Source organism: Bos javanicus, chromosome 26 (genome assembly GCF_032452875.1).
Source record: "Bos javanicus breed banteng chromosome 26, ARS-OSU_banteng_1.0, whole genome shotgun sequence".
Taxonomy (NCBI): domain Eukaryota; kingdom Metazoa; phylum Chordata; class Mammalia; order Artiodactyla; family Bovidae; genus Bos; species Bos javanicus.
The window spans coordinates 10,659,636-10,683,256 of NC_083893.1; the positions used below are offsets into that span (position 1 = coordinate 10,659,636).

Here is a 23,621-nt window from a genome sequence, read left to right on the forward strand (position 1 = left end):
TAGAATGCATAATTTCTAGGAAATTTTAGTATTTTAACAGCAAGATAACACAATTAGGCTCTTGTGAATTTATGGTGACAAATTAGCTGCATTTCTTCCCAGCACTTCAAATTCATTTTCCAAATGTTTTATGAAGTTTTTATTGTTTTATGAAAATATTAATTGAATCATCTCATTTAAAAATACAACAGAATCATGAATTAGTACATTTATGAGCATATGAAATGCCTTTTGAGTATCACAATTTATTTTATTTTTGTATTGAAGTATAGTTGATTTACAATATCATCTTAGTTTCAGATGTACAGAAAACCAATTCATTTATACATATGTATTTTTTTCTAATTCTCATCCATTATAAGTTATGTGACATTGATGTACTTGTTATTTATCTATTTTATATATAGTATTGTATATCTGTTAATTCCTTGCTCCTAATTTATCCCTACCTCCATTTCCCCTTTGGGAAGTTTGTGTTCTATCTCTGAGTCTGTTCTGTTTTGTAAATAAGTTCATTTGTATTACTGTTTAGATTCCACGTATAACTGATATCATATAATACGGCTTTTTCACTCAGTAGGATAATCTCTAGGTTCATCCATGTTGCTACAGAGGCAGTTATTTCATTCTTTCTTATGGCCAAGTAATTTGAATACCACAACTTAGAATTTATATTAAAAACCAGCAAATATTTTAAATTGAACTCTCTTGGTTAGATAATTACGCATTGAATTTCTTTTATTTTAATGTTTATTTTTATTTATTTACTTATTTTTGGCTGTGCTGGGTCTTCATTGCTTTGAAGGCTCTTCTCTAGTTGCAGCCCGTGGGGGCCGCTCTTTCATTTCGGTGCCCAGGCTTCTCTTGCTGCGGAGCACAGGCTCTACGGTGTGCAGACTTCAGCAGTTGCAGCTTCTGGGCTCTAGAGCACAGGCTGTAGTTTGTGGCACGCGGGCTCAGTTTCCCCACGGCACATAGGATCTTCCCAGACCAGGGATCAAACCCGTGTCTTCTACATTGGCAGGCCAGTTCTTTACTGCTGAGCCAGCAGGGAAGCCATACATTGAATTTCTTAACTACGTATTCCAGGTGTTCAGTCCACAGACATTGAATCATCCTGCCTAAGAAACAAGTGGAGGGAATGGATGCCCTTTTACTTTCTGGCAGCAAAAAGACTATGAATCAGATACTAGTAATGCCAAACTGAAGTCTCGTTTCTGCAATAAAGGCTACTGCTCTTATCCGAAGGCCAAGAATTTGACCTTCCCATGATTTCATCATTAACTATTAAATGTGAATTGCCAGTATCACTGTGTGACTAATGGTAGGAACTCTGGGATCTTACACACCTAGTTTTAAGTCTTTGCTTCACCACTTAGTTGTACTTCCCTGGTGGCTCAGATGGTAAAGCGTCTGTCTACAATGCAGGATACCTGGATTCGATCCCTGGGTTGGGAAGATCCCCTGGAGAAGGAAATGGCAATCCACTCCAGTACTATTGCCTGGAAAATCCCATGGACAGAGGAGCCTGGTAGGCTACAGTCCATGGGGTCGCAGAGAGTCGGACACGACTGAGCGACTTCACTTTCACTTCACCACTTAGTTCACTTGCTTACCTATTCTAGGCTCTAGTTTTCTACCCTTTAAAATGGAGATGATGATCATTATCAGTTGTTGAGTGCTTCCTGCCACCAAGCCTCCTGCCACGTTGGTTTCACAAGCATTTTCTCACTTTACCTTCTCAACAGCTCTTTCCTTCCTTACTATTATCAGTCCCACTTTGACATTTGGGTAGCTGTGACCCCGCAGTTAGTGATTGGAATTGGAATTTGAACTCCTGTGGTTGACCCTGGAGGTTGGATATCAAATGTCTAGACTCAACTGCCTCCTGTTTGATAAAGCTATTGTGAGGACTGAGCTCACGGGGGTTAGTACATGATTTCAGTTAACCAGAGAAGGAAAGCTTTCGGTTAGTTGTGTGTGTGTTAGTCTCTCAGTCGTGTCTGACTCTTTGCGAACCCATGGACTGTAGTCTGCCAGGCTCCCCTGTCCATGAGATTTCCTAGGCAAGAGTACTGAAGTGGGTTGCCATTTCCTTCTCCAGCAGATCTTCCCCACCCAGGGATCAAACCTAGGTCTCCTGCATTGTAGATAGATTCTTTACCATCTGAGTCACCAGAAAAGCCCTATGTATTATTATTGTGATAGCTTTTGCTGAATTAAAGGTGATATACATAGTCTTACCTCACCTTCACAGAACTCAGCTTGCTCTTATCTAGAAGGAAGTGGAGGGGGAAAAAAGGTAAGAAAGATGATTTTTGAGCAACCAAATTATAAATCATGTAGCAGTCATCGTAATCAGCATATAGTTTAATCACAGGAGACTATACAGGAGATCCCTTCAGACCTGTGTCCAGTTCAGCTTTGGTTTTACGAATAAGCTTAAATTACAGTGATTGAGCTAGGCTAAAAGGAGAGAAAGACTGAAGTCAGAGCGGTTTGGTGAAGTAATTTTTCTAAGTGATTTTCTAGATGAAAGCAAGTTAGAAATAGAGGGAAACATTGCTATTAGCAGGTACATTGAAATAAGACTGAGTCACCAAGAAAGAGTGTATAATGAATTGTGTGTGTGTGTTTAGTTGCTCAGTCATGTCCACCTCTTTGCAATCCTATGGACTATAGTCCGCAGACTCCTCTGTCCATGGAATTTTTCAGGCAAGAATACTGGAACTGGTTGCCATTTCCTACTCCAGGAGATCCTCCCAACCCAGGGATCTCTTGGGTCTCCTGCGTTGGCAGGTGAATTCTTTACCACTATTTATATTTTAATCAAAGAAAAATATAATACTATCTTAGAAATATTTACTTTGACAGTTCAATCTCACAAAATTCTCCTCCTTCTTTGTCTTACTGATATTCAGAATCACCACTTTGACCCCTGGATTCACATAGGTAAATACCAATACTTCCCTATATTGCCAGAGTAACCCTGTATCAATTAGGTGGCAGATTATGGAATCCTAAGAGTGCCTTAGACAATGGTACTTGTCTTACACAATAACAGTTCAGAGGAGAGTGGTTTCAAGATAACTTCAGCAGCTCAGCAGTATCTGCAAGGAGCCAGGCTCCCTCCACCCTCCACCTCTGCCATCCTCCGCACACCAGCTGCCTCTTAGGCTTGACCCATCTGGGTTGCAAGAGGGCTGCTGCATTTCAAGTTTTACATGAAGACACATGTCCAGCTGATGAAAAGGCACATGTTCTGCAGTCTGTTTGTATTGAGATGAAAGTCTCTCAGAGTCCTCCCAACAAATTGCTTCCTTCTTGTCTCTTTGTCCAAGATTTGGTCAACTGTCAACTAGTCAAGTCCTGAGTGCCACAGAGTCTGGAAAAGTGAGTATCTCTAGTGAGATTGGACCCTGCTGGCAGGAAGAATGGTGGGGGTTGGAGGAGTGGGCGGCTGTTGGATAGACAACTGACAGTGTCTGGCAAAAAGCTAACTGCAATGAAGCAAGTAGTTAGATATTAGTCATTTCTGATATCTATAATAAAAGTCTGTGTCACTTTACTTTCCTAACCATTTGTTGTGAAAAGGGGCTGATTTTTTTTTATCTTCCTACTGCAAGCCAGGAACTATAATAGAATTTTGTTTGTGTGTTTCTTTAAATAAATTTCCATTCCAGTTCTTCTGGAAAGCTGTTATTTCTCTCCATTTAATAGATGAAGATAAAGTGCACAAAAAAGTTAAATAAGACACCATAGCACTCCTGTCTCACAAGTGGTAGATGCTTGAATCTCCTACAGGTATATGCCCCCAAAGCCTGAACTGTTGGGTTAAGACTATGCAACGACTTCTTCCTGGTGTCAGAACGAAAACTGTACTGCACTATGAGAAATAATTCTTCTATGGCCCAAAGTGCGACTTGATTGCACTCAGAGTGGCCTAGATTTACCTCACAGTAATTTAAAACATATGTTGGGTGTGGTGATTTGTTTAATAATCTTTCCTGAAGCGACTGCATTCCTGCCGATTGATCTAAACTACACTGCCGAGGTGTGTTTCCCTTTGGATATCCTTCTGAGGATGGGCTTCCCTGGTGGCTCACATGGTAGAGTCCGCCTGAAATGCAGGAGACCTGGGTTTGATCTCTGGGTTGGGGGACGGCTATCCACTCCAGTATTCTTGTCTGGAGAATTCCTTGGACAGAGGAGCCTGGCAGGCTACAGTCCACAGGATTGCAAAGAGTCAGACATGGCTGAGTGACTAACACAACATCCTCCTAGGGATAGGAGACAAACACCTGATCCCCAATGAGTACTCGCATGTAGTACTTAACAAGCATATAAAAAAATCAACAAAAGCTAGTTCTCATATTTGGATCAAATTTCACATTTATCTTACCAATATTTTAATACAAATAAGATATCCTCTGAGTCATGGCATATTTCTGATCTACAAATATTACATAGAAATAACTTTCAAGTATAAAAAAATAATCTTGGGTTTTAATGTCTGAATCCTTCCAAATAGCAAGAATGGGCTTAGGTCATTTTTTCTTTTTTCCTGAAGCAGGTCCCAATCTGTAAATGTGTGACTCAGGAGCTCCATCTTTCTGCATCTGTCATTAAAGGCATGGGAGTGACCCTTTGCTTCCTTTTATCTAAATCAGATTAGGTCACTGCAGCCCACGGCCTGGGTTATGATCATTTCCTTTATCTCCAGCTGTAAACTTCACCCTTTTCTTCCTGGAAAACATGAACTATAACCCAGTGGGGAGAAGAAAGACTGCTGGATTGACCAATTAGAAATGAGAGTCCAGGACATGCGTGAGGTGTTCTGGCCTCTCTCACCTGCCAGCAGCCTACACCTGCTTATCCAGTTCTGTACAGCAGTCAGTCTGAAAGGAGTGCCAGGGAGCCAATGACATGTTTGTGCCAAGGTCTCTCTGCTGTCGTGTGTGCCCCGTCGCTAAGGAGACTGTTCACTGCCTGGTTGGTCTGTATTCTATACTTTGTATTCTGGAAAGTCTGGTTCTGTGTGTGCAAGGAAGTTAGGATTCTGAGCTTACACACACACACACACACACACACACTAAGAAAAAGAAGGAAAATTAAGGGAATTAAAAATTAAGGCTCAAAAGAAACACTGTGTTAACCGGTCGGACATTTTCCTCTTATTCTTGGCATTACTTGCTCCTGGCTATAAAGTACAAGATCATAGAGCTGCTTCCACATTTCCTTGGGGGCAGTTGAGACACATAGCCATCCAGATGGGACCCTGAACCCAGAAGGATCCTGGTGTTGGGTGTAATAAATACCTTGAGGACATAGAGAGTAAAAGTCAAAGCTATATCAGTTTGGAGAGGGTTGTGCCCCTTCCCAGGCCACTCTTGGCTGAGATTTGATTTTTGCCCCACCTCCTCTGGGCACAGTCAGGAATTGCTCAGATGGTTCTTGGAGCTACTTGTTAGCTGTTCCATGGATGCCGAGGTTGGTCTCCGTGTGCTCATTGTAAATATATGGTCCCGATACTCCTTCTGTGCCTGATTCCCCCACAGTGTTGTATGTGAGGATGAACAGAGAGAGGACTCTTTACACTTTAAAAGGTCCATTCAAAGAGGAAATATGTTGTGTCTTTAGAACCTACAGTCCAGAGATAAAGGCAAGAAAACAGGAGCTCTAAAACAAAAAGAACTTTCAAGAGGTATCTTACAGGCTAAATGTATCACAAAGCTGTAGTTTAGATGTTATCAAGCTTCAGGACGGAGAAGGCAATGGCACCCCACTCCAGTACTTTTGCCTAGAAAATCCCATGAACGGAGGAGCCTGGTAGGCTGCAGTCCATGGGGTCGCTAGAGTCGGATACAACTGAGCGACTTCACTTTCACTTTTCACTTTCATGCATTGGAGAAGGAAATGGCAACCCACTCCAGTGTTCTTGCCTGGAGAATCCCAGGGACGGGGGAGCTTGGTGGGCTGCCGTCTATGGGGTCGCATAGAGTCGGACACGACTGAAGCGACTTAGCAGCAGCAGCAGCAAGCTTTGGGAATATGGGCTCTTCTGGGAGCAGAGAGTAGGGAGCAGGTTGGGACTAAATCAGGCATTCCTGATGGATGTTTTTGATTAGTTGTAGACCACTCTGAGGGTTTCCCTAGTAGCTCAGCTGGTAGAGAGTCCACCTGCAGTGTAGGAGACTCTGGTTCGATTCCTGGGTCAGGAAGATCCCCTGGAGAAGGGATAGGCTACCCAAGCCAGTATTCTTGGGCTTCCGCGGTGGCTCAGATGGTAAAGAATCTGCCTGCAATGTGGGAGACCTGGTTCGATCCCTGGGTCAAGAAGAGTATAGAGGAGGGAATGGCAACCCACTCCAGTATTCTTGCCTGGAGAATCCCCATGGACAGAGGAGCCTGGTGGCTACAGTCCATGGGGTCACAAAGGGTCAGACACAGCTGAGCGACTAAGTACAGCATGGCACAGACCACTCTGAATTGACGGAGTGGTGAGGAGCCCAGTTGTGAATGAGAGAAGTGAGCCTGGGAGGGTCCAATGAGGATGACTAGCAAGTAGATACTGAAGTTGGGACTCACACCCAAGCTGAAGCCAAAGGCTGTCTTTGCACTATGTGTTCCTGGAGCCTCCACTTAAAAAAAAAAAAAAATTTAGGCTGTGCTGAGTCTTAGTTACAGAACCATCCTAGTTCCTCACCCAGGGATCTAACCCAGGCCCCCTGCATTGGGAGTGCACTGGACCGCCAGGAAGTCCCAGAGCCTCCACTTTGAAAAGGGACTTTGTATTTTATTTGGGTATGATGTCGAGTCCTTTCCCTGTGCCTTTGGCATCCTCTGGGGTGTCCTGTTTCTGTGTATTTCTGATCCTCCAAATGCAAGGTTTATCTTATCTCTGGCACTCGAGGTCACCTTCAGTCTGCCCTCCCATGATAAGTGCTGAAGTGTGAGAATCTGGAGAAGACAGCATTTCCAGCATCATGCCAAGTCTCCTGTCACTGATGTTACATGGATTACTTCCTTCCTTCAAGGACCATTTGCTTCTTATTACGGCACTTAAGTTGTCTTTCCTTCTGCTGGAAACGGAGGAAATACTAGACATCATATTGGCTTGATCCACTGCAGTCAGCAAGGCGCCACCACGTCTTCCCTCCCTTGCTGCCCACAGTCCGTTTTCAATAGCACACCCACAGTCACTTTTTAAATTATACCGCCATGGATGTCCCTCATTTGCCCATAGCCCTAAATAGTTCCCCATTTAACTCTGAGTAAAAGTGAAAGTCTGTTTGGTGACCTTGTGGTGACCTCTTACTTTCCTTACCTCTCTTGTTTCATGTCCCACCACTCTCCTCTCCGTTCACCCCGCTCCTCTTGCTTTTTCTCAAACACACAAAAAGACGCATTGCCACTTTAGGGCATCTGCACTGGCTCTTTCCTAATCCTCATCTCCTTCAAGCCCCTGCATCTTTTTGGCTTCAAAGTGGGGTGTGTGTGTGTGTGCGTGCCTGCTCAGTCGTGTCCAACTCTTTGTAACCCCATGGACTGTAGCCCACCAGCCTCCTCTGTCCATGGAATTCTCCAGGCAAGCATACAGGAGTGGGTTGTCACTTCCTTCTCCAGGGGATCTTCCCAACTCATGGATCAAACCCACGTCTCCTGTATCTCCTGCATTGGTAGGTGGGTTCTCTACCACTGAGCCACCTGGGAAACCCTTGAAAGTGACACCTATCTTGAAAATGCCATTTATTACCTGCTGCCTGACAGATGCCCTCTGCAGCATTCCTGATTTCTTACTTTTTTTTCAATAATACGTATTACCTTCCAGCTTCTATACAGTTTATTTATTGAACAGGTTTATTCTCTGTATGTTTGCTCCACAAGAGCAGAAATCTTTGCCAGTTTTGTTCACTGATGGCCTCCACATACCTAGAATAATGCCTGGCACGTTCTAGGTGTTCAGTCCATGTTTGTTGAATGAATATAGGATTGAATTAATAAATTGACTATTAAGACAATTAAATGAGCCACCTGTAAGTTCTTAAAGGCTGGTTAGCACCTTTGGAAGATACATTTTAACACAGATCTACAGCCAAATATTTAGTAAGCTTTTGTTATTTTCCAGGGAATGTGATGGGAAGTGTACTGTATACTTTAAGGGAATTACATTTTCATTTGTTCAACAAATTGTATGTGGAGGGTGGGCGGGGGCGCTTCCCAGGTGGCTTAGTGGATAAAGAACCCACCTGCAATGCAGGAGATGCAGATTCAATATCTGGGTGGGGAAGATTTCCCTGTAGGAGGGCTTGACAACCCATTCCAGTAATCTTGCCTGGAAAATCCAATGGACAGAGGAGCCTGGCAGGCTATAGTTCATGGGGTCCCAAAGAGTTGGACATGACTGAAGCAACTGAGCATGCATGCGTGTGTGTGTGTGCGTGTGTGTGTGTGCGTGTGTGTGTGTGTATTTATGTATGTGTATTTATGTGAGTGTATATATAGACCTTATTATGTAGGAAGCACTGTTAGAAACTTAGGATAGAAGACAAATAATAACAAGTGTTCCAAGTATCAGGCTCAGTGGAGCCAGATTCTCTGATTTTTTTTTTTTAAGAGAAGCTTTAATCTGAATTTTTATATGAAATCTCTCAGTTTTTAAATGTTGATAACTAAATTAGAATTTCTAAACTTACTGTGACAACAAAATTAAATATTTATCACCACCATATGTTGCCTTTGGGCTTTGCTTATAATATCTGCTAGTTTGAAGGATAACATGGTATCAACTCAGAAGCAGTCTGAAACTTGTAGATGATAAGTGGATCTTAGAGGATGGACAGGATTTAGGTGTGCTGTGGGGATGAAAGAGGGAAGGAGTGGTTTTTTGTGGCTTCTGGTACCTGAAGCAAAGGTGTGGAGGCAGGACAGGCAGAGTGCTGCCACCAGGGTTGCGGAAGGGTGATGGAGAAGGTATATTCTTAGCAGTCATGGCAGTCGTCTCCCTTGGGTTATACTGAACTACCCTCTTAGGTTAAACTTACCGCATTTGTCAGTATACAGATCTAAACAAAGTATTAGGTAAGACAGAAACTTACCTTTGTCATAATGGTCTGAGTGTAAGCAAACTAGAGTGCTCCTTTTCTCGATTCGCTAAGGCTCATTCTCATAAGCCAAAGATGGCTCAGCTGCAGGTTAGCATTCCAGCCGGTGGGAAGGGAAGGGTAGGATGGGTGAAGGCCATGACCCTTTCTTTAAAGGCAGGATCCAGACTTTGATCACAGTACTTGTGTTCACACCCCGTTGGCCAGAACTTGGTAACATGGCCACATCTGATTCCAAGAAAGCCAAGAAGTGTAGGTTTTTACCCCGGTGGCTATAAAAAAGTTACATTTTTATAGTAGAAAAAGAGAATGGGTATTGCTGATTATATAGCCATCCGTCACATTTGCTCCTGTGGGTATTGGGTTCTCTGAGGTAAGGTATCTCTTATTATATCCTCAATTTTCTAATTATTTTAGTAAGACTTCAGTGGTACAAATGGAAGGTGATCCTTTTAAAAAAAATTCTATTTATTTATTTGTTTTTGGCTGTGCTGGGTCTTTGTTGCTGCACGGGGTTTTCTCTAGTTGCGGCAAGCAGGGGCTACTCTCCAGTTCTCATGAGCAGGCTTCTCATTGCAGTGGCTTCTCTTGTTGCAGAGCACGGGCTTTAGGGTGCTAGGGCTTCAGTGGTTGCAGCCCATGGGCTCAGTCATCGCAGCTCCCAGACTCTAGAGCACAGGCTCAATAGTTGTGGTGCAGGGGCTCAGTCGCTTCACTGTAGGCGGACTCTTCCAGGACCAGGGATCAAACCTGTCTTCAACATTGGCAGGCAGATTCTCTACCACTGAGCCACCAAGGAAGCCCCGGAAGGTGATCCTTGACAATAAGTTTTTCATCTTTTAGTTTCTTATAGGCCTCTGTATTTCTGGTTAAATCAAAGTAGCTTATCAAAGTAGCTTGGTGAGGTTTGTTTTTTGTTTGTTTGTTTCTTTCTTTATTTGCATAAAAGGTCTAGAGCAGCTGGTTTTCAATTTTTTTTGTTGTTTTTCTTGGGACCCTTTTGCACTCTTAAAAATTACTAAGAACCCTGAAAAGATTTGTTTCTGTGGAGTAGAGTTAAAGAGAGGTTTAACTATTGGTTTTCATCTATAGCAACTCAATAAATTCTGGTGTTTAAGATATATTGAATTAAACAGTTTATACATCTAGAAGCTCATTATGGAAAGCTTTGATTTCTGTGCACGCTTATCATTGCTTTTGGCCACCCAGCCCTGCATCTACCTTTTCTCACTTGGCAGGTCCTACTTTGCCTCCTATGGAAGAGTAAAGATATTTGCACTTTCAACCACCTTTGCAGCCTGGCTGCAGGCATGTGACCGAGGTTCTGCCGGTCAGACGCACTTCCATCTCATATTTTGAAATAGAAACCAGTGACATGAGAATGTGTGTGGCAGCTCCCCAGGTGGTTTCCAGGACAGCAGCTGCTGTTGGCAGTGGAAGCTGCTGGCTGCCCTACCCGTCAGCGACAAGCAGCAGGCCACAGCTGCTGTGTGACTTGGGGTGATGTTCCCAGATACGTAGCCTCCAAGCCCAGTTTCTCCGGCCCTCTTGGAAACTTGTGATCCTTCCATTATCATTCTGTGGGTTCTTTGCTTGAAACTGAGAATCCTGCTTGATCCATTCTCAGATGCAGTGTCTTTCAAAGCATAGCTTGGAAGTCTCACGAAGCAGAATTACCTGGACCACATCCTAACAATCCGTGCCTGTCGGTGGACTTGAAACTAATGGATCCAGAATCTTTTTGAGTTCCAGGAACCTGAATTTCATTTATTTTATTTTTTCTTCTTTGGCCATGCCAAAGATGCTTCCCTAGTGGATCAGATGGTGAAGAGTCTGCCTGCAGTGCAGGAGACCCAGGTTTGATCCCTGAGTTGGGAAGATCCCCTGGAGAAGGAAATGGCAACCCACTTCAGTATTCTTGCCTGGAAAATCCCATGGATGGAGGAACCTGGTGGGCTACAGCCATGGGGTCACAGAGAGTCGGAGACAACTGAGCGGCTAACACTTTCTTTGTTTGACCATGCCACCTGGCATGTGGGATCTCAGTTCCCTGACCAAGGATCAAACCCACCCCCATCCCCACTACATTGGAGCACAGAGTCTTAACCACGGGACCCCCAGGGAAGTCCCAGCAACCTGCATTTTAAACATCTCAGGTTTATATGATTTTAGAACTGCTCTCCTAATGTTTCCAACTTTTTAAATTATTTGTGCTATGTTTAAAGATCTGAGTAAGCCCTCAAAGAATTCACTTTCTGTTTTTAGGAGACTCTAATCAATGAGTGACTAGTATCTCCTGTCCTCTTCTCTCTCCAGCCAGCCTCAAATTCTCCCTAAGCCTCTTTGTTCTGTCTCTTCAACTCTTGTAATGTCTTTATTTTTCCTGGCTTATTCTCCCTGCTGCTGCTATGTCACTTCAATCGTGTCCGTTGTGCGACCCCATAGACGGCAGCCCACCAGGCTCCCTGTCCCTGGGATTCTCCAGGCAATAACACTGGAGTGGGTTGCCATTTCCTTCTCCAGTTCGTGAAAGTGAAAAGTGAAAGGGAAGTCGCTCAGTTGTGTCTGACTCTTAGCGACCTCGTGGACTGCAGCCTACCAGGCTCCTCCGTCCATGGCATTTTCCAGGCAATAGTACTGGAGTGGGGTGCCATTATAATTCCCCCAATGGGATTGCCTATATTCAGTGGTCCCAGGATTGATTTGGATTTTAAAACTATACGATGACTGGGGCTTCCTGCAGGTCATTTCTTTCTTGGGCATTTCTGCAGCCTGCTGGTCCACAGCTTGATGTTTACTGCAGGGATCGCTGGAGAGGATGAAGGTGAGAGATCGGAACATACTGAGTGACTTTCCTTGGAAAGCTTTTCATTCATGGATTCGGGCCAGAAAATAGCACAAAAGGATTGAATAATGTACCTCTGAAGTTTCTAGTATCACAGAAGGTTATAACTTGAAAGACGCTTAGCTCCCTTATTTCATGAATGAGGAACTGAGGAGAGGTTATGTGTCCAACATCACATAATTGATTAGTGGAGTTTAAAAGCCAAAATAAATTTAGAAGTGGGAAGTGATAATGCAGTGCTTGATCTAAAGTAGCATACAAGGGAAAGAGACTAGCATTTATTGAGTGAGTATTTGAACTTGGGTACATTCACCTAACATCTTGAAGTCTCAGCTTTCTCGACTGCAAAATCAAGATTCTAATAAGAGCAAACATTGATATGAAATTGACTGTGTGCTGGGAACTGTTCTAAGCACTTTATATGCTAGGTCATTTAATCCTTACCACATCGACATGACTCAGGTACTATTATTTTTTCCCTTTATTCAGATGTACAGAAAGCTATATATTTACCTGCAGTCACCCTGATGAAATATTCTGTTTTCTATTGCTGCATTACAAATCACCCCAAGCTTCATGTGTTAAGACAACATACATTTATTATCTCACAGTTTCGTGGGGTCGGGAGCCTAGGCAGCCCAGGCATAACTAGGTCCACTGCTTGAGGTCTCACAAGGCAGCAAGGAGGTGTTGACCAAGGTTAGGATCAGATCTGAGGCTTGAGGTCGTATTCTAAGTGCACGTCATTCTTGGCAGCATCATCTCCCTGTAGCTATGGAACTCATGATGACTGAGTCTTCAAGGTCAGCAGAAGAATATCTTTTTCTTTGAAAGGTCTCCCACTCTGGATAATCTCCCTTCTGGATAAAAACTTAACGTCAAATGTTTAGGGGCCTTAATATATCTGCAAAACTCTGTTCATCTTTGCCATATGACAGGATGTAAACATGGGAGTAATGTCCCATCACCTATGCCATGTTTTGCTGAGGTTAAAAGCTGGTTACAGGTCTTCTCTACACTCACGGGGAGGTGATTATATAAACCTGAGCATCCCAAGGCGTATCACAGCACCATCTTAGAATTCCACCCACCATAAGCCAGGAAGACTTAGATTAAGCCCAGACTAGATCCAGGTCTAAGAGTCCATGCTCTCAGTCACAATGACCTTCTTTCTCCTTCTGAAGCAAGTAAACCCACTTTATAACCTTGCATGGTGTTCTAAGAAAGATAACACCCAGCAGATTCTTACTGGGTACTAGGCAATAATTAAATCTCTTCATACCTCCTCTTTTCAAAGTCTGCTTCAAGAAACCTTATAACCACCTGCAGTTTGTATGTTCAGAAAGAAATTTCCAGTAGTCTATGATTATATAACTTATTGCAATTGGTTCATATTTTTTCTCAGGCAGAAATAACCCTGGGTTTTGGGATATGAGACCTGAATTCTCAAGAAATAACCCTAGCTCTGCTTTTTTTGCCTTTGAAACAGATGAAGTGATTGAGAAGAAACAGTGAACATCGTCATCTTGTAGACAGGACAACATGGATCAGCCATTAACTGTGAACTCCCTGGTAGGTGGCACCAACTGATACTTTACACGTGGTTCGAAAACCCAGAAAGAAGAACAGAAACATGCCAGATGTGAAATGAGTCACGATTACTTCAAGAAGTTAAACACTTGCTGTTTTCATCCATCTGTGTGGTCCTCTCCTTTGAGGAAGTGACTAATAAAACCATCTTTGCTAGAATTAAAAATAATTCTTTTTTTTTCCATGAAAGTATGAAATTTTAATTCTCTGGTTTGGTTCCAGGAGTGTAGTTCTTTAGCACGACACCAGAGAGAATTTCAGAGATGACATTGTAACAGGTACTTCGACTGTTCTATGCCTCCGTGTGTCACAGATGAAAAATTAGAGGTTTACCTTGTGTGGTAATAGCTAAGGAAACATTGTATGTTTAACACTGAGATGTGGCTTTAGGATCCTTGTGTAAATGTGCAAATACCTGAAACACTTACCCTTTTCATCTTTTCTCCTTACAGCCAACATAGTACACACCTTCTTGAACTACATCTTAGGAGAAATAATGTGCTAGAGAGGAAATAACAGGGGCCTAGGGGTCCCATGGGTTTATTATGTGTCCCAGATCAGTCTCTGAATGTGAATATAGCGACATTATATAATCTCCATGGCCCAGTTCTGTACTTTGTGCCTTATGACTTTTGGAAACCAGTTTTAATGTTACGAGCCTATCACTGGGGCTTGATAAACAAAGGTTGTCATTACCATCCACCTTCTCCTGATGACGCTCCCAAACCCACTCACTAACCTTGTCGCCCTGGGGGCAGCAGTAGACTGAATACCCTCTACACACAAAGCTTAGCACCAGAACACAAATACAGGGCCCAGTGCTTGCTCTGCAACAGGGTAGTGTTCTCTCTCTGTGGAAAAAGTCCTCCAAAATTGCTCAGTTGCTTTTGTGAGTATGTTTGAGGAGCAGAAAGTTGTAGACACTTTTCATTTTCTGACACTGTATTGTCAAGACTGCCGCATTTCCACCTCTGCAGAAGGAGACATTTTCCTGGAGTTCCTCGTGTGTTTTTCTAGAACGTTATGTGCAAATAATTAAAATTTTAGTGGACATGTCGATGTAAAAAATGAACACTAAGGCTTTGTCATCTGGAAATTTTTATTTACATCCAAGCAGTTCATATTCAAATGAAAAATTATAGATTGATGGAGAGTTTAGGCTCTTTCCCAGTTTATTTCTGAAATCAGTTTTAAACAAGTAGAGTAGCACCATTCCCATAGATGGAAAATAAATATTTTTTTCTTCAGGTAAAAAGATAGTCTAATTATAATCACATTGTTCCCTTTCTGTCTTCCTCCTTTATTTGATATATTTATTGGTTATCATTTGTGTTACAGGGAATATACTATATTGCAGAGCACAGAGATGAGTATAAAATGATTCCTTTCCTTCAAGGAGCTTATAAGGAGTCAAAAATACTTGTAAACAAATAATCATAACTCAGCATAGACTGCATAGTAAAAAAATGGAGAAGTTACTTTTGTGCATGCAGGAGGCTGAAGTCTGCCCTAATTTTCCTAGATTTTTTTTCTAATGTCACTGAAGCATTAATCTGTGGTCATATAACAGCATTCTTGGAACACAGTCAGGATTATTTGGTTACATGGGGTTTATGCCGTTTCCTCACCAGCAGAGCTGAGAAGCTGCTGCAGAGACTCTGTCCCACAGAGCCTAAGAGATGTGCTATAGGGCCTTTAACAGGAAAAAAAAAATTGTTGACTTTTTCACCTTTCAGAAGTACTGACTTTTTATTGAATAATTATCCTGAATTTATATGTTCTGTGTTTTTCCAAATGTGTATGTGTTTTTATTAATAAAACACAAATGTATTAATATCACAGATCCTTTTTCAGTAATTATTATCATTATTTTCTTAGTCAGGGGTGAATTAACAGTAGAATTATGTTGGGGGGGCTGAGGGGGAGTGGGACGGCAGGAAGGTGGTGTGTCCATATGCTGAAAAAGGCTTCTCTTAAGACTTATTGGTGGGGTTTTATTCACTTGGTAAAGATTTAGAGGCCCTGAAAGCTCATTAAACCAGGAAATATCAATAACCTCAGATATGCAGATGACACCACCCTTATGGCAGAAAGTGAAGAGGAACTAAAAAGCCTCTTGATGAAGGTGAAAGTGGAGAGTGAAAAAGTTGGCTTAAAGCTCAGCATTCAGAAAACGAAGATCATGGTATCTGGTCCCATCACTTCATGGGAAATAGATGGGGAAACAGTGGAAACAGTGTCAGACTTTATTTTTCTGGGCTTCAAAATCACTGCAGATGGTGACTGCAGCCATGAAATTAAAAGACGCTTGTTCCTTGGAAGGAAAATTATGACCAACCTAGATAGCATATTCAAAAGCAGAGACATTACTTTGCCAACAAAGGTCCATCTAGTCAGGGCTATGGTTTTTCCAGTGGTCATGTATGGATGTGAGAGTTGGACTGTGAAGAAAGCTGAGCACCGAAGAATTGATGCTTTTGAACTGTGGTGTTGGAGAAGACTCTTGAGAGTCCCTTGGACTGCAAGGAGATCCAACCAGTCCATTCTAAAGGAGATCAGCCCTGGGATTTCTTTGGAAGGACTGATGCTAAAGCTGAAACTCCAGTACTTTGGCCACCTCATGCGAAGAGTTGACTCATTGGAAAAGACTCTGCTGCTGGGAGGGATTGAGGGCAAGAGGAGAAGGGGACGACAGAGGATAAGATGGCTGGATGGCATCACTGACTCGATGGATGTGAGTCTCAGTGAACTCCGGGAGTTGGTGATGGACAGGGAGGCCTGGTGTGCTGCGATTCATGGGGTCGCAAAGAGTCGGACACGACTGAGCGACTGATCTGATCTGATCTGATCTGATTTTTGAATAGAATTGAATACATACAGTAACTTTGGATCCAAAACATGTCTTGGAGACCCTTCGAGTATAATGATATGATGCCTACCCTGGCAGGAATCCATCTCTTGGCTTACTCCCATAAGGATATCAGATCAGATCAGATCAGTTGCTCAGTCGTGTCCGACTCTTTGCGACCCCATGGATGGCAGCAATGGTCAATGATATTTTACCTAAAATGACCTACACATACCCAGGAACTGCCACATAGCTGTAGCTGAAACCTGCAAGAGACCTTAGTCCAAAAGAGTGTATGTTTACCCTGCAGATATGTGCTTTTCTGGTGTGCAGACCACATGTTTAAGCAAAAAGACCTCTTTTATCATGTTATTAACTCATTAAAAAAAAAAAAACAAAACTTTCCTTAGGTTCTGATGTCAGATATTTAGTACAAAAAATACATCTATAATTTCAGTCTGTTCATTTCTTCTTATAACCAGAGATTCAAATTTGGCTCTGCAGAAAAAGTTAGCTGCGATGCCCGACCACACGGATGTCTCCCTCACCCCAGAAGAACGAGTCCGTGCCCTGAGCAAGCTGGGCGGGAACATCACCATCAATGAAGATATCACTCCACGCCGCTACTTTAGATCTGGAGTAGAAATGGAGAGGATGGCATCTGTGTATTTGGAAGAAGGAAACCTGGAAAGTGCATTTGTCCTTTATAATAAATTTATAACGTAAGTATTTTATCTTGGAGATCTTTGAAATGAGAACATTGGGAGCAAATATTTACATGCTATTTTGATGAGACAGCTTCAATGCCAGGCATGTATTCATACTCAGATCAAATTTACAATTTCCAGAAGCAGGAGGGGGTCAGGTTTTTAAGTTACCAAGTCATGTACTCAAAGGTGTCCCAATATCATCTCTGAGGCTTAGGGGTGGAAGATCAGAGATGAAGTGAGGTGCAGGGATGTGTAACCATAGGCCAGCACTGTAACCTGAGTGCCCACTTCTCTCTCTTCACAAAATTTCTTGTTCCCTGTCATTCTCCCTTCACAAGAATGCAAGCCTTAGAGCGCAGACATCATATTGTGGCTCTATCTAGAGCATCTGAAACGTGCCATTAACGTTCTTGAAGTTCAATTTGATGGGTTGAAACAAGGGATAAATTGATGATCCTAGGAAGGAACTGATTGGGGGACAGAGTGTAGTAGTTGATTTAACATTGTAGTCAGTATTTCTTAAGGCAATTATTTAGCTGTGTAAGAGTTGGTGTGTATAAAAGATCTTCCAATATACTGAAGTGGCAGCCTCAAAATAGTCGTGTAAAAATATACTTCACATTAGATAGAGATTTGTTAATAACGTGTCCTCATTTGAACTAAAAAAATGAGATTTGGACTTTCTGTACCGATTTGCCATCTTACTGATGGTGAAGACCTCCTGTTACCAAAAGTGATCTGATCAGAGCCGAAGCCCTTATTTTTGTTTCTACTGAAAGTCACTCATTGATTAATTGTATTAATTTACTTGGGGATTTAATCTGAGGCCATGCAAGAAGTTGAAAAGATTAACTGTTTTTTGAAATTTGCTTTTGGCTGCGATGGGCGTTTGGTGCTTTGTGCAGGCTTTCTGGAATTGTAGCCACTGGGGGCTGCTCTCTAGCTGTGGTGCCGGGGGGCTTCTCTTGCTGTGGAGCACAGGCTGTAAGCACAGGGGCTTCAGTAGTTGCCACTCTCTGGCCATAAAGCCCTAGCTTAGAAAGTGGCACAGGGGCTTAGTTGCTCCTCGGCATGTGGGGTCTTCTCGGACCAGGAATCAAACCTGTGTCCTCGGTGTTGGCACGCAGATTCTTATCCACTGCACCACCAGGGAAGTCCAAGATCAACTGTTTTAAATGCTGCATCCGTGATTCTACCATGGGTGAAATTAAAGGCAATTAGTATGGTATGCAAAGTGGTCTCTTTCAGCCAATAAAAACACTAAGTAGTTAATTGAAACATGTCTGTGGTGAATCAATAATTAAACAATGTCAGAGGAAGGAAGAACGCGCTACTATGTTAATCCAAACTAGTATTTGCTTTAAGGACCATTCGTTGATTTAACAAATATTTATTGGGCATTTATTATGATGAGATGGACACTGTTCTACAGGCCGAGGATACATCTGTAAGAGGAAAAAAAAAAAAACAATAGAATTTCATGCCCTTGTGGAAGCAAAATCTTAACTTTACCTGGAAACGATGAACCTGGTTTGCTGTAAGGATTTCCCTTCATTTTTACTTTCCCTTGTTCCTGAAAAGGTGATGAAAAATAATTAACTCTTAATTCAGTTCAGTTCAGTCGCTCAGTCGTGTCCGACTCTTTGCGACCCCATGAATTGCAGCATGCCAGGCCTCTCTGTCCATCACCAACTCTGAGAGTTCACTCAAACTCATGTCCATCGAGTTGGTGATGCCATCCAGCCATCTCATCCTCTGTTGTCCCCTTCTCCTCCTGCCCCCAATCCCTCCCAGCATCAGGGTCTTTTCCAATGAGTCAACTCTTCACATGAGGTGGCCAAAGTACTGGAGTTTCAGCTTTAGCATCAGTCCTTCCAATGAACACCCAGGACTGATCGCCTCTAGGATGGACTGGTTGGATCTCCTTGCAGTCCAAGGGACTCTCAAGAGTCTTTTCCAACACCACAGTTCAAAAGCATCAATTCTTCAGCGCTCACCTTTCTTCACAGTCCAACTCTCACATCCATACATGACCACTGGAAAAACCATAGCCTTGACTAGACGGACCTTTGTTGGCAAAGTAATGTCTCTGCTTTTGAATATGCTATCTAGGTTGGTCATAACTTTCCTTCCAAGGAGTAAGCGTCTTTTAATTTCATGGCTGCAGTCACCATCTGCAGTGATTTTGAAGCCCCCAAAAATAAAGTCTGACACTGTTTCCACTGTTCCCCCATCTATTTCCCATGAAGTGATGGGACCAGATGCCGTGATCCTTGTTTTCTGAATGTTGAGCTTTAAGCCAGCTTTTCCACTCTCCTCTTTCACTTTCATCAAGAGGCTTTTTAGTTCCTCTTCACTTTCTGCCATAAGGGTGGTGTCATTTGCATATCTGAGGTTATTGATATTTCTCCCAGCAATCTTGGTTCCAGCTTGTGCTTCTTCCAGCCCAGCGTTTCTCATAATGTACTCTGCATATAAGTTAAATAAGCAGGGTGACAATATATAGCCTTGACGTACTCCTTTTCCTATTTGGAACCAGTCTGTTGTTCCATGTCCAGTTCTAACTGTTGTTTCCTGACCTGCATATAGGCTTCTCAAGAGGCAGGTCAGGTGGTCTGCTATTCCCATCTCTTTCAGGATCTTCCACAGTTTATTGTGATCCACACAGTCAAAGGCTTTGGCATAGTCAATAAAGCAGAAATAGATGTTTTTCTGGAACTGTCTTGCTTTTTCCACGATCCAGTGGATGTTGGCAATTTGATCTCTGGTTCCTCTGCCTTTTCTAAAACCAGCTTGAACATCTGGAAGTTCACAGTTCACGTATTGCTGAAGCCTGGCTTGGAGAATTTTGAGCATTACTTTACTAGCGTGTGAGATTCCGTTAAGGATTCTGGCTGACATTTATCTGAGTTATGAATTTTCATATACGAGTTTTTAATACACATATATATACCATGTTGGGCTTCCCTGGTGGCTCAGCTGGTAAAGAATCCTCCTGCAATGTGGGAAACCTGGGTTCAATCCCTGGGTTGGGAAGATCCCCTGGAGAAGGGAACAGCTACCACTCCAGTATACTGGCCTGGAGAATTCCATGGACTATTCCATGGGGTTACAAAGAGTTGGACACGACTGAGTGACTTTCACACCATGGCACTGCTGATTCATCAGGGGCCCTTTGAGTCTGTTTCTGTTGAAGGTGTTTTTATCCGTCTTTCCGGACTCTTACGTTTTCATGTGGCACTCAGTGTTCCCACCACTACACTCAAGTAGAATGGTGCTCTAGGGGGTTACGTGCCCAAGACCTGAGAAAAACTAAAGTGATGTGATCTGTCAAGGAGCATCCTGACTTTACCCCTCTTAACCTCAGTGCTTAGTTTGCCGAGCTTAACTCCTCTGTAATGCCAAAATCATATTTATACCAACCTTTGATGGCGGATGGAAAGAATATAGATTAAATAAGAAGGAAAATGGCAACCCACTCCAGTATTCTTGCCTGGAAAAATCCCATGAAGGAAGAGCCTGGCAGACTACAGTCCATAGGGTCGGAAAGAGTTGGACAGGACTGAGCACACATAAATAATGTTATTAACCATGTCCTTTTGAGAAGGAGGTTCATCTTATATTAGAAACCATCACTGAGCTTTTTCTGTCCTATAACTCTAAGGATGTGTTTTCTCTTTCTCCAGTTTATTTGTAGAAAAGCTTCCCAACCATCGAGATTACCAGCAATGTGCAGTACCCGAAAAGCAAGATATTATGAAGGTATTGAGTGATCAACTCTCTCTGAAGGTTCAAGTTCCCCAAGTATCCATTATTGATTCATCCCTTTTCTTTCCTCCTCTGTCTAATCCTCTCGAGAGTTTCAGTACAAAAAAAAAAAAAAAAAAAATTCATTCCATTAGCTACGATATTTCGATCTCTTCTTAGACCTTTAGTCATCATTACTGTGGGATGTCTACTTAAAATTTGGAGAAGAAAATAAAAAAATCAAGAATGCACTTGATCTTAAGATATGAAGAAGGAATTATTTTATGATTCCTCTCAGAGATTGAGAGAATAGTTGTCTGTTTCCCCATACTTATTTAAGACAATCATTTTGGCGGGTTTTGGTTATTCCATACAATTCTCAACTCAATACCTGTTTGAAAATCGGTGTTGATTATCAAGGCAGCCACAAAGTTCTAGTCATTTTCTTCTTATAGTACTCACCTCTTAGACAATGAAGACTTTAGTGAGTGACCTGAAATATTCCAAAGGAAAAGGAAGGCTATTGAAATGTATTTATTTAGCATCAATGTTTGCTACATATATAGTTTCAAATATCTTTAGCTGAGAATATATCCTCTCAGATAACATTTAAGCAGTGTTTTCCATTTATTTGTCTTAAGTAGTTTGGGTTGATTTTATATGATGGAGATAATGTACACAAAGTCGATCACAACATGAAATTTGAAATTACTCTCCAAAAGTATTTTACCACATAATGGGATAAAACTCTCTTAGCCAGTTATGTCGGGCTTCCCTTGTGGCTCAGTCATGAATCCACCTGCAATGCAGGAGATGTGGATTGGATCCTTGGGTCAGGAAGATCCCCTGGAGAGGGAAATGGCAACCTACTCCAGTATTCTTGCCTGGGAAATCCCATGGACAGAGGAGCATGGTGGGCTATACTCCGTGGTGTCACAAAGAGTCAGACACCACTTGGCAACTAAACTACAACAACCAGTTATGTCAGGCCTGAGGGTGCCTGTAAGTAGAACACAAATGGTCATCTACATTGTTAATTTCTGTACACTGTCTGAGGGGTCATTCCTTATCCAGCCTTCGTGTAACATTTCCCTTCAGTTCTCTTGTTCATTTAATGTTAGAAAGTTCTGGATGGAAACCAAGGTGTTAGGCTGCCAAGATGACTCTTTTATTCTAACTTGGTGGTGGTGGTTTACTTGCTAAGTCATGTCCGACTCTTACAACCCCATGGACTGCAGCCTGCCAGGCTCCTCTGTCCATGGGATTTTATAGGCAAGAATACTGGAGTGGGTTGCCATTTCCTTCTCCAGGGGATCTTCCCGGCCCAGGGATTGAACTCGGGTCTCCTGCATTGCAGGCAGATAATTTACCGACTGAGCTACGAGGGAAGCCCACTCTAATTTAAGATTATTCTTATTTTCACTTATAGAGAAAAAAAATTCTCCAAAAGCATATACATTTTCTGTTTGTGCTCATTGAATAAATGGATCGATGGATGACGAAAGATTAAGAGCACAGAAATTTTAATGGAAGAGCTTAGCTAGAGTTAGGAGTTTGGGGTTTTAGTCATAAGGAGGCCACAAGTCAGTTGTATGACACTGACAAGCCTTTTGATGTCTCTGAGCCTTTGTTTCCTCATCTGTACTAAGGCTGGGGTGGGTACTTGAACGGTATTTTCATGCCATCAAGAATCACTGAGAAGTTGTTTGAGATACAGATCCCAATCCTTTCTCTGAATATGTTGATTCAGTAAATCTGGGGTTAGGCCTGGGAATCTGTATTTTTATAAAAGGTGCCTCAACTGCTTTTTACAGTCTGTTAAGCCTAGGGATCTCTACTTACTGTGTTCTCCAATGTCCCTTTTAACTATGATGCCATATAATTTACATACCATGGGATGTGCAGTTGCAAGTCCACTACCTGAAAATGAGGTACCTACCTATACAAAATGCTTACCTAACCAGTGGAGTCAATAAAGGTCTTACAAAGGGGATAATTTCTTCTCTTCTCTGCTGAAAAGTTGTATTTTGGAGCCCTAGAAAATACTGATTTTTCCACCTTCCTGTTTGGTTACTTGTGTCTTGATTTCTAATACACATACCAGTTGTTTTTCTTTCTCAGCTGATGATCTGAAAGACTATACTGAAAATTCTACTAATCAATGTGTATATATATATATTTTTAAAAGAAACTGAAGGAGATTGCATTCCCAAGGACAGATGAATTGAAAAAGGACCTTTTAAAGAAATATAATGTAGAATACCAAGAATATTTGCAAAGCAAAGTAAGTTCAATCGGTGCCTTTATTTCATGAATTGTTTTCTGTGCAAATATTTTTTTGAATTTTATTTTCATGAGTTTTTCAAACGTCATATGCATTTGAGTTGAAATTAAAGAAACAGTGATGGAAAACACATTAAAAAGTTGATGTTGATGTCCAGGTTAAGCACTTGCACCAAAGATGTGGTAATTTTTATTTCCCAACAAGATCTAATAAAGTGAAGCATTAGAAAATAGACTTTCTACAGTAATTTAACCAGAGTGTTCTTTCACTGTTTACCTGAGGCTGCCACAACATTGTCAGTTGGCTATACCCCAATACAAAATTAAAAGTTTAAAGTTGGGGGAAAAAAAGAATAAATTTAGAGCTCTTTGACCAACTTTTGCCAGTGTAATCTTGAACCAGATGGCTGCTCTTTAGCGATGAAAGGAGTCAGTAAGAGAGGTAGGGAGAATAGTATATAGTTTCTGAGGTATCTAATTCGATTCTTAAATAT

At 42.0% G+C, this 23,621-nt stretch overlaps 1 protein-coding gene across 5 annotated transcripts in view; it reads left to right on the forward strand.

The window, feature by feature from the left end:
- Nucleotides 1-23,621, forward strand: part of STAMBPL1 (STAM binding protein like 1) — a 52,835-nt gene that overhangs the window by 17,083 nt on the left and 12,131 nt on the right. For 4 of the 5 annotated variants that reach the window (XM_061402735.1, XM_061402733.1, XM_061402736.1 and 1 more), the window contains exons 2-5: nucleotides 13,439-13,521; nucleotides 16,892-17,109; nucleotides 20,784-20,859; nucleotides 23,033-23,128. In XM_061402735.1, the coding sequence (XP_061258719.1) occupies nucleotides 13,492-13,521; nucleotides 16,892-17,109; nucleotides 20,784-20,859; nucleotides 23,033-23,128 (420 nt within the window). In that variant the 5' untranslated portion in view covers nucleotides 13,439-13,491. Of the gene's footprint in view, nucleotides 1-13,437; nucleotides 13,522-16,869; nucleotides 17,110-20,783; nucleotides 20,860-23,032; nucleotides 23,129-23,621 lie in introns of those variants that run through there. The other variant, XM_061402737.1, reaches the window with a different exon arrangement.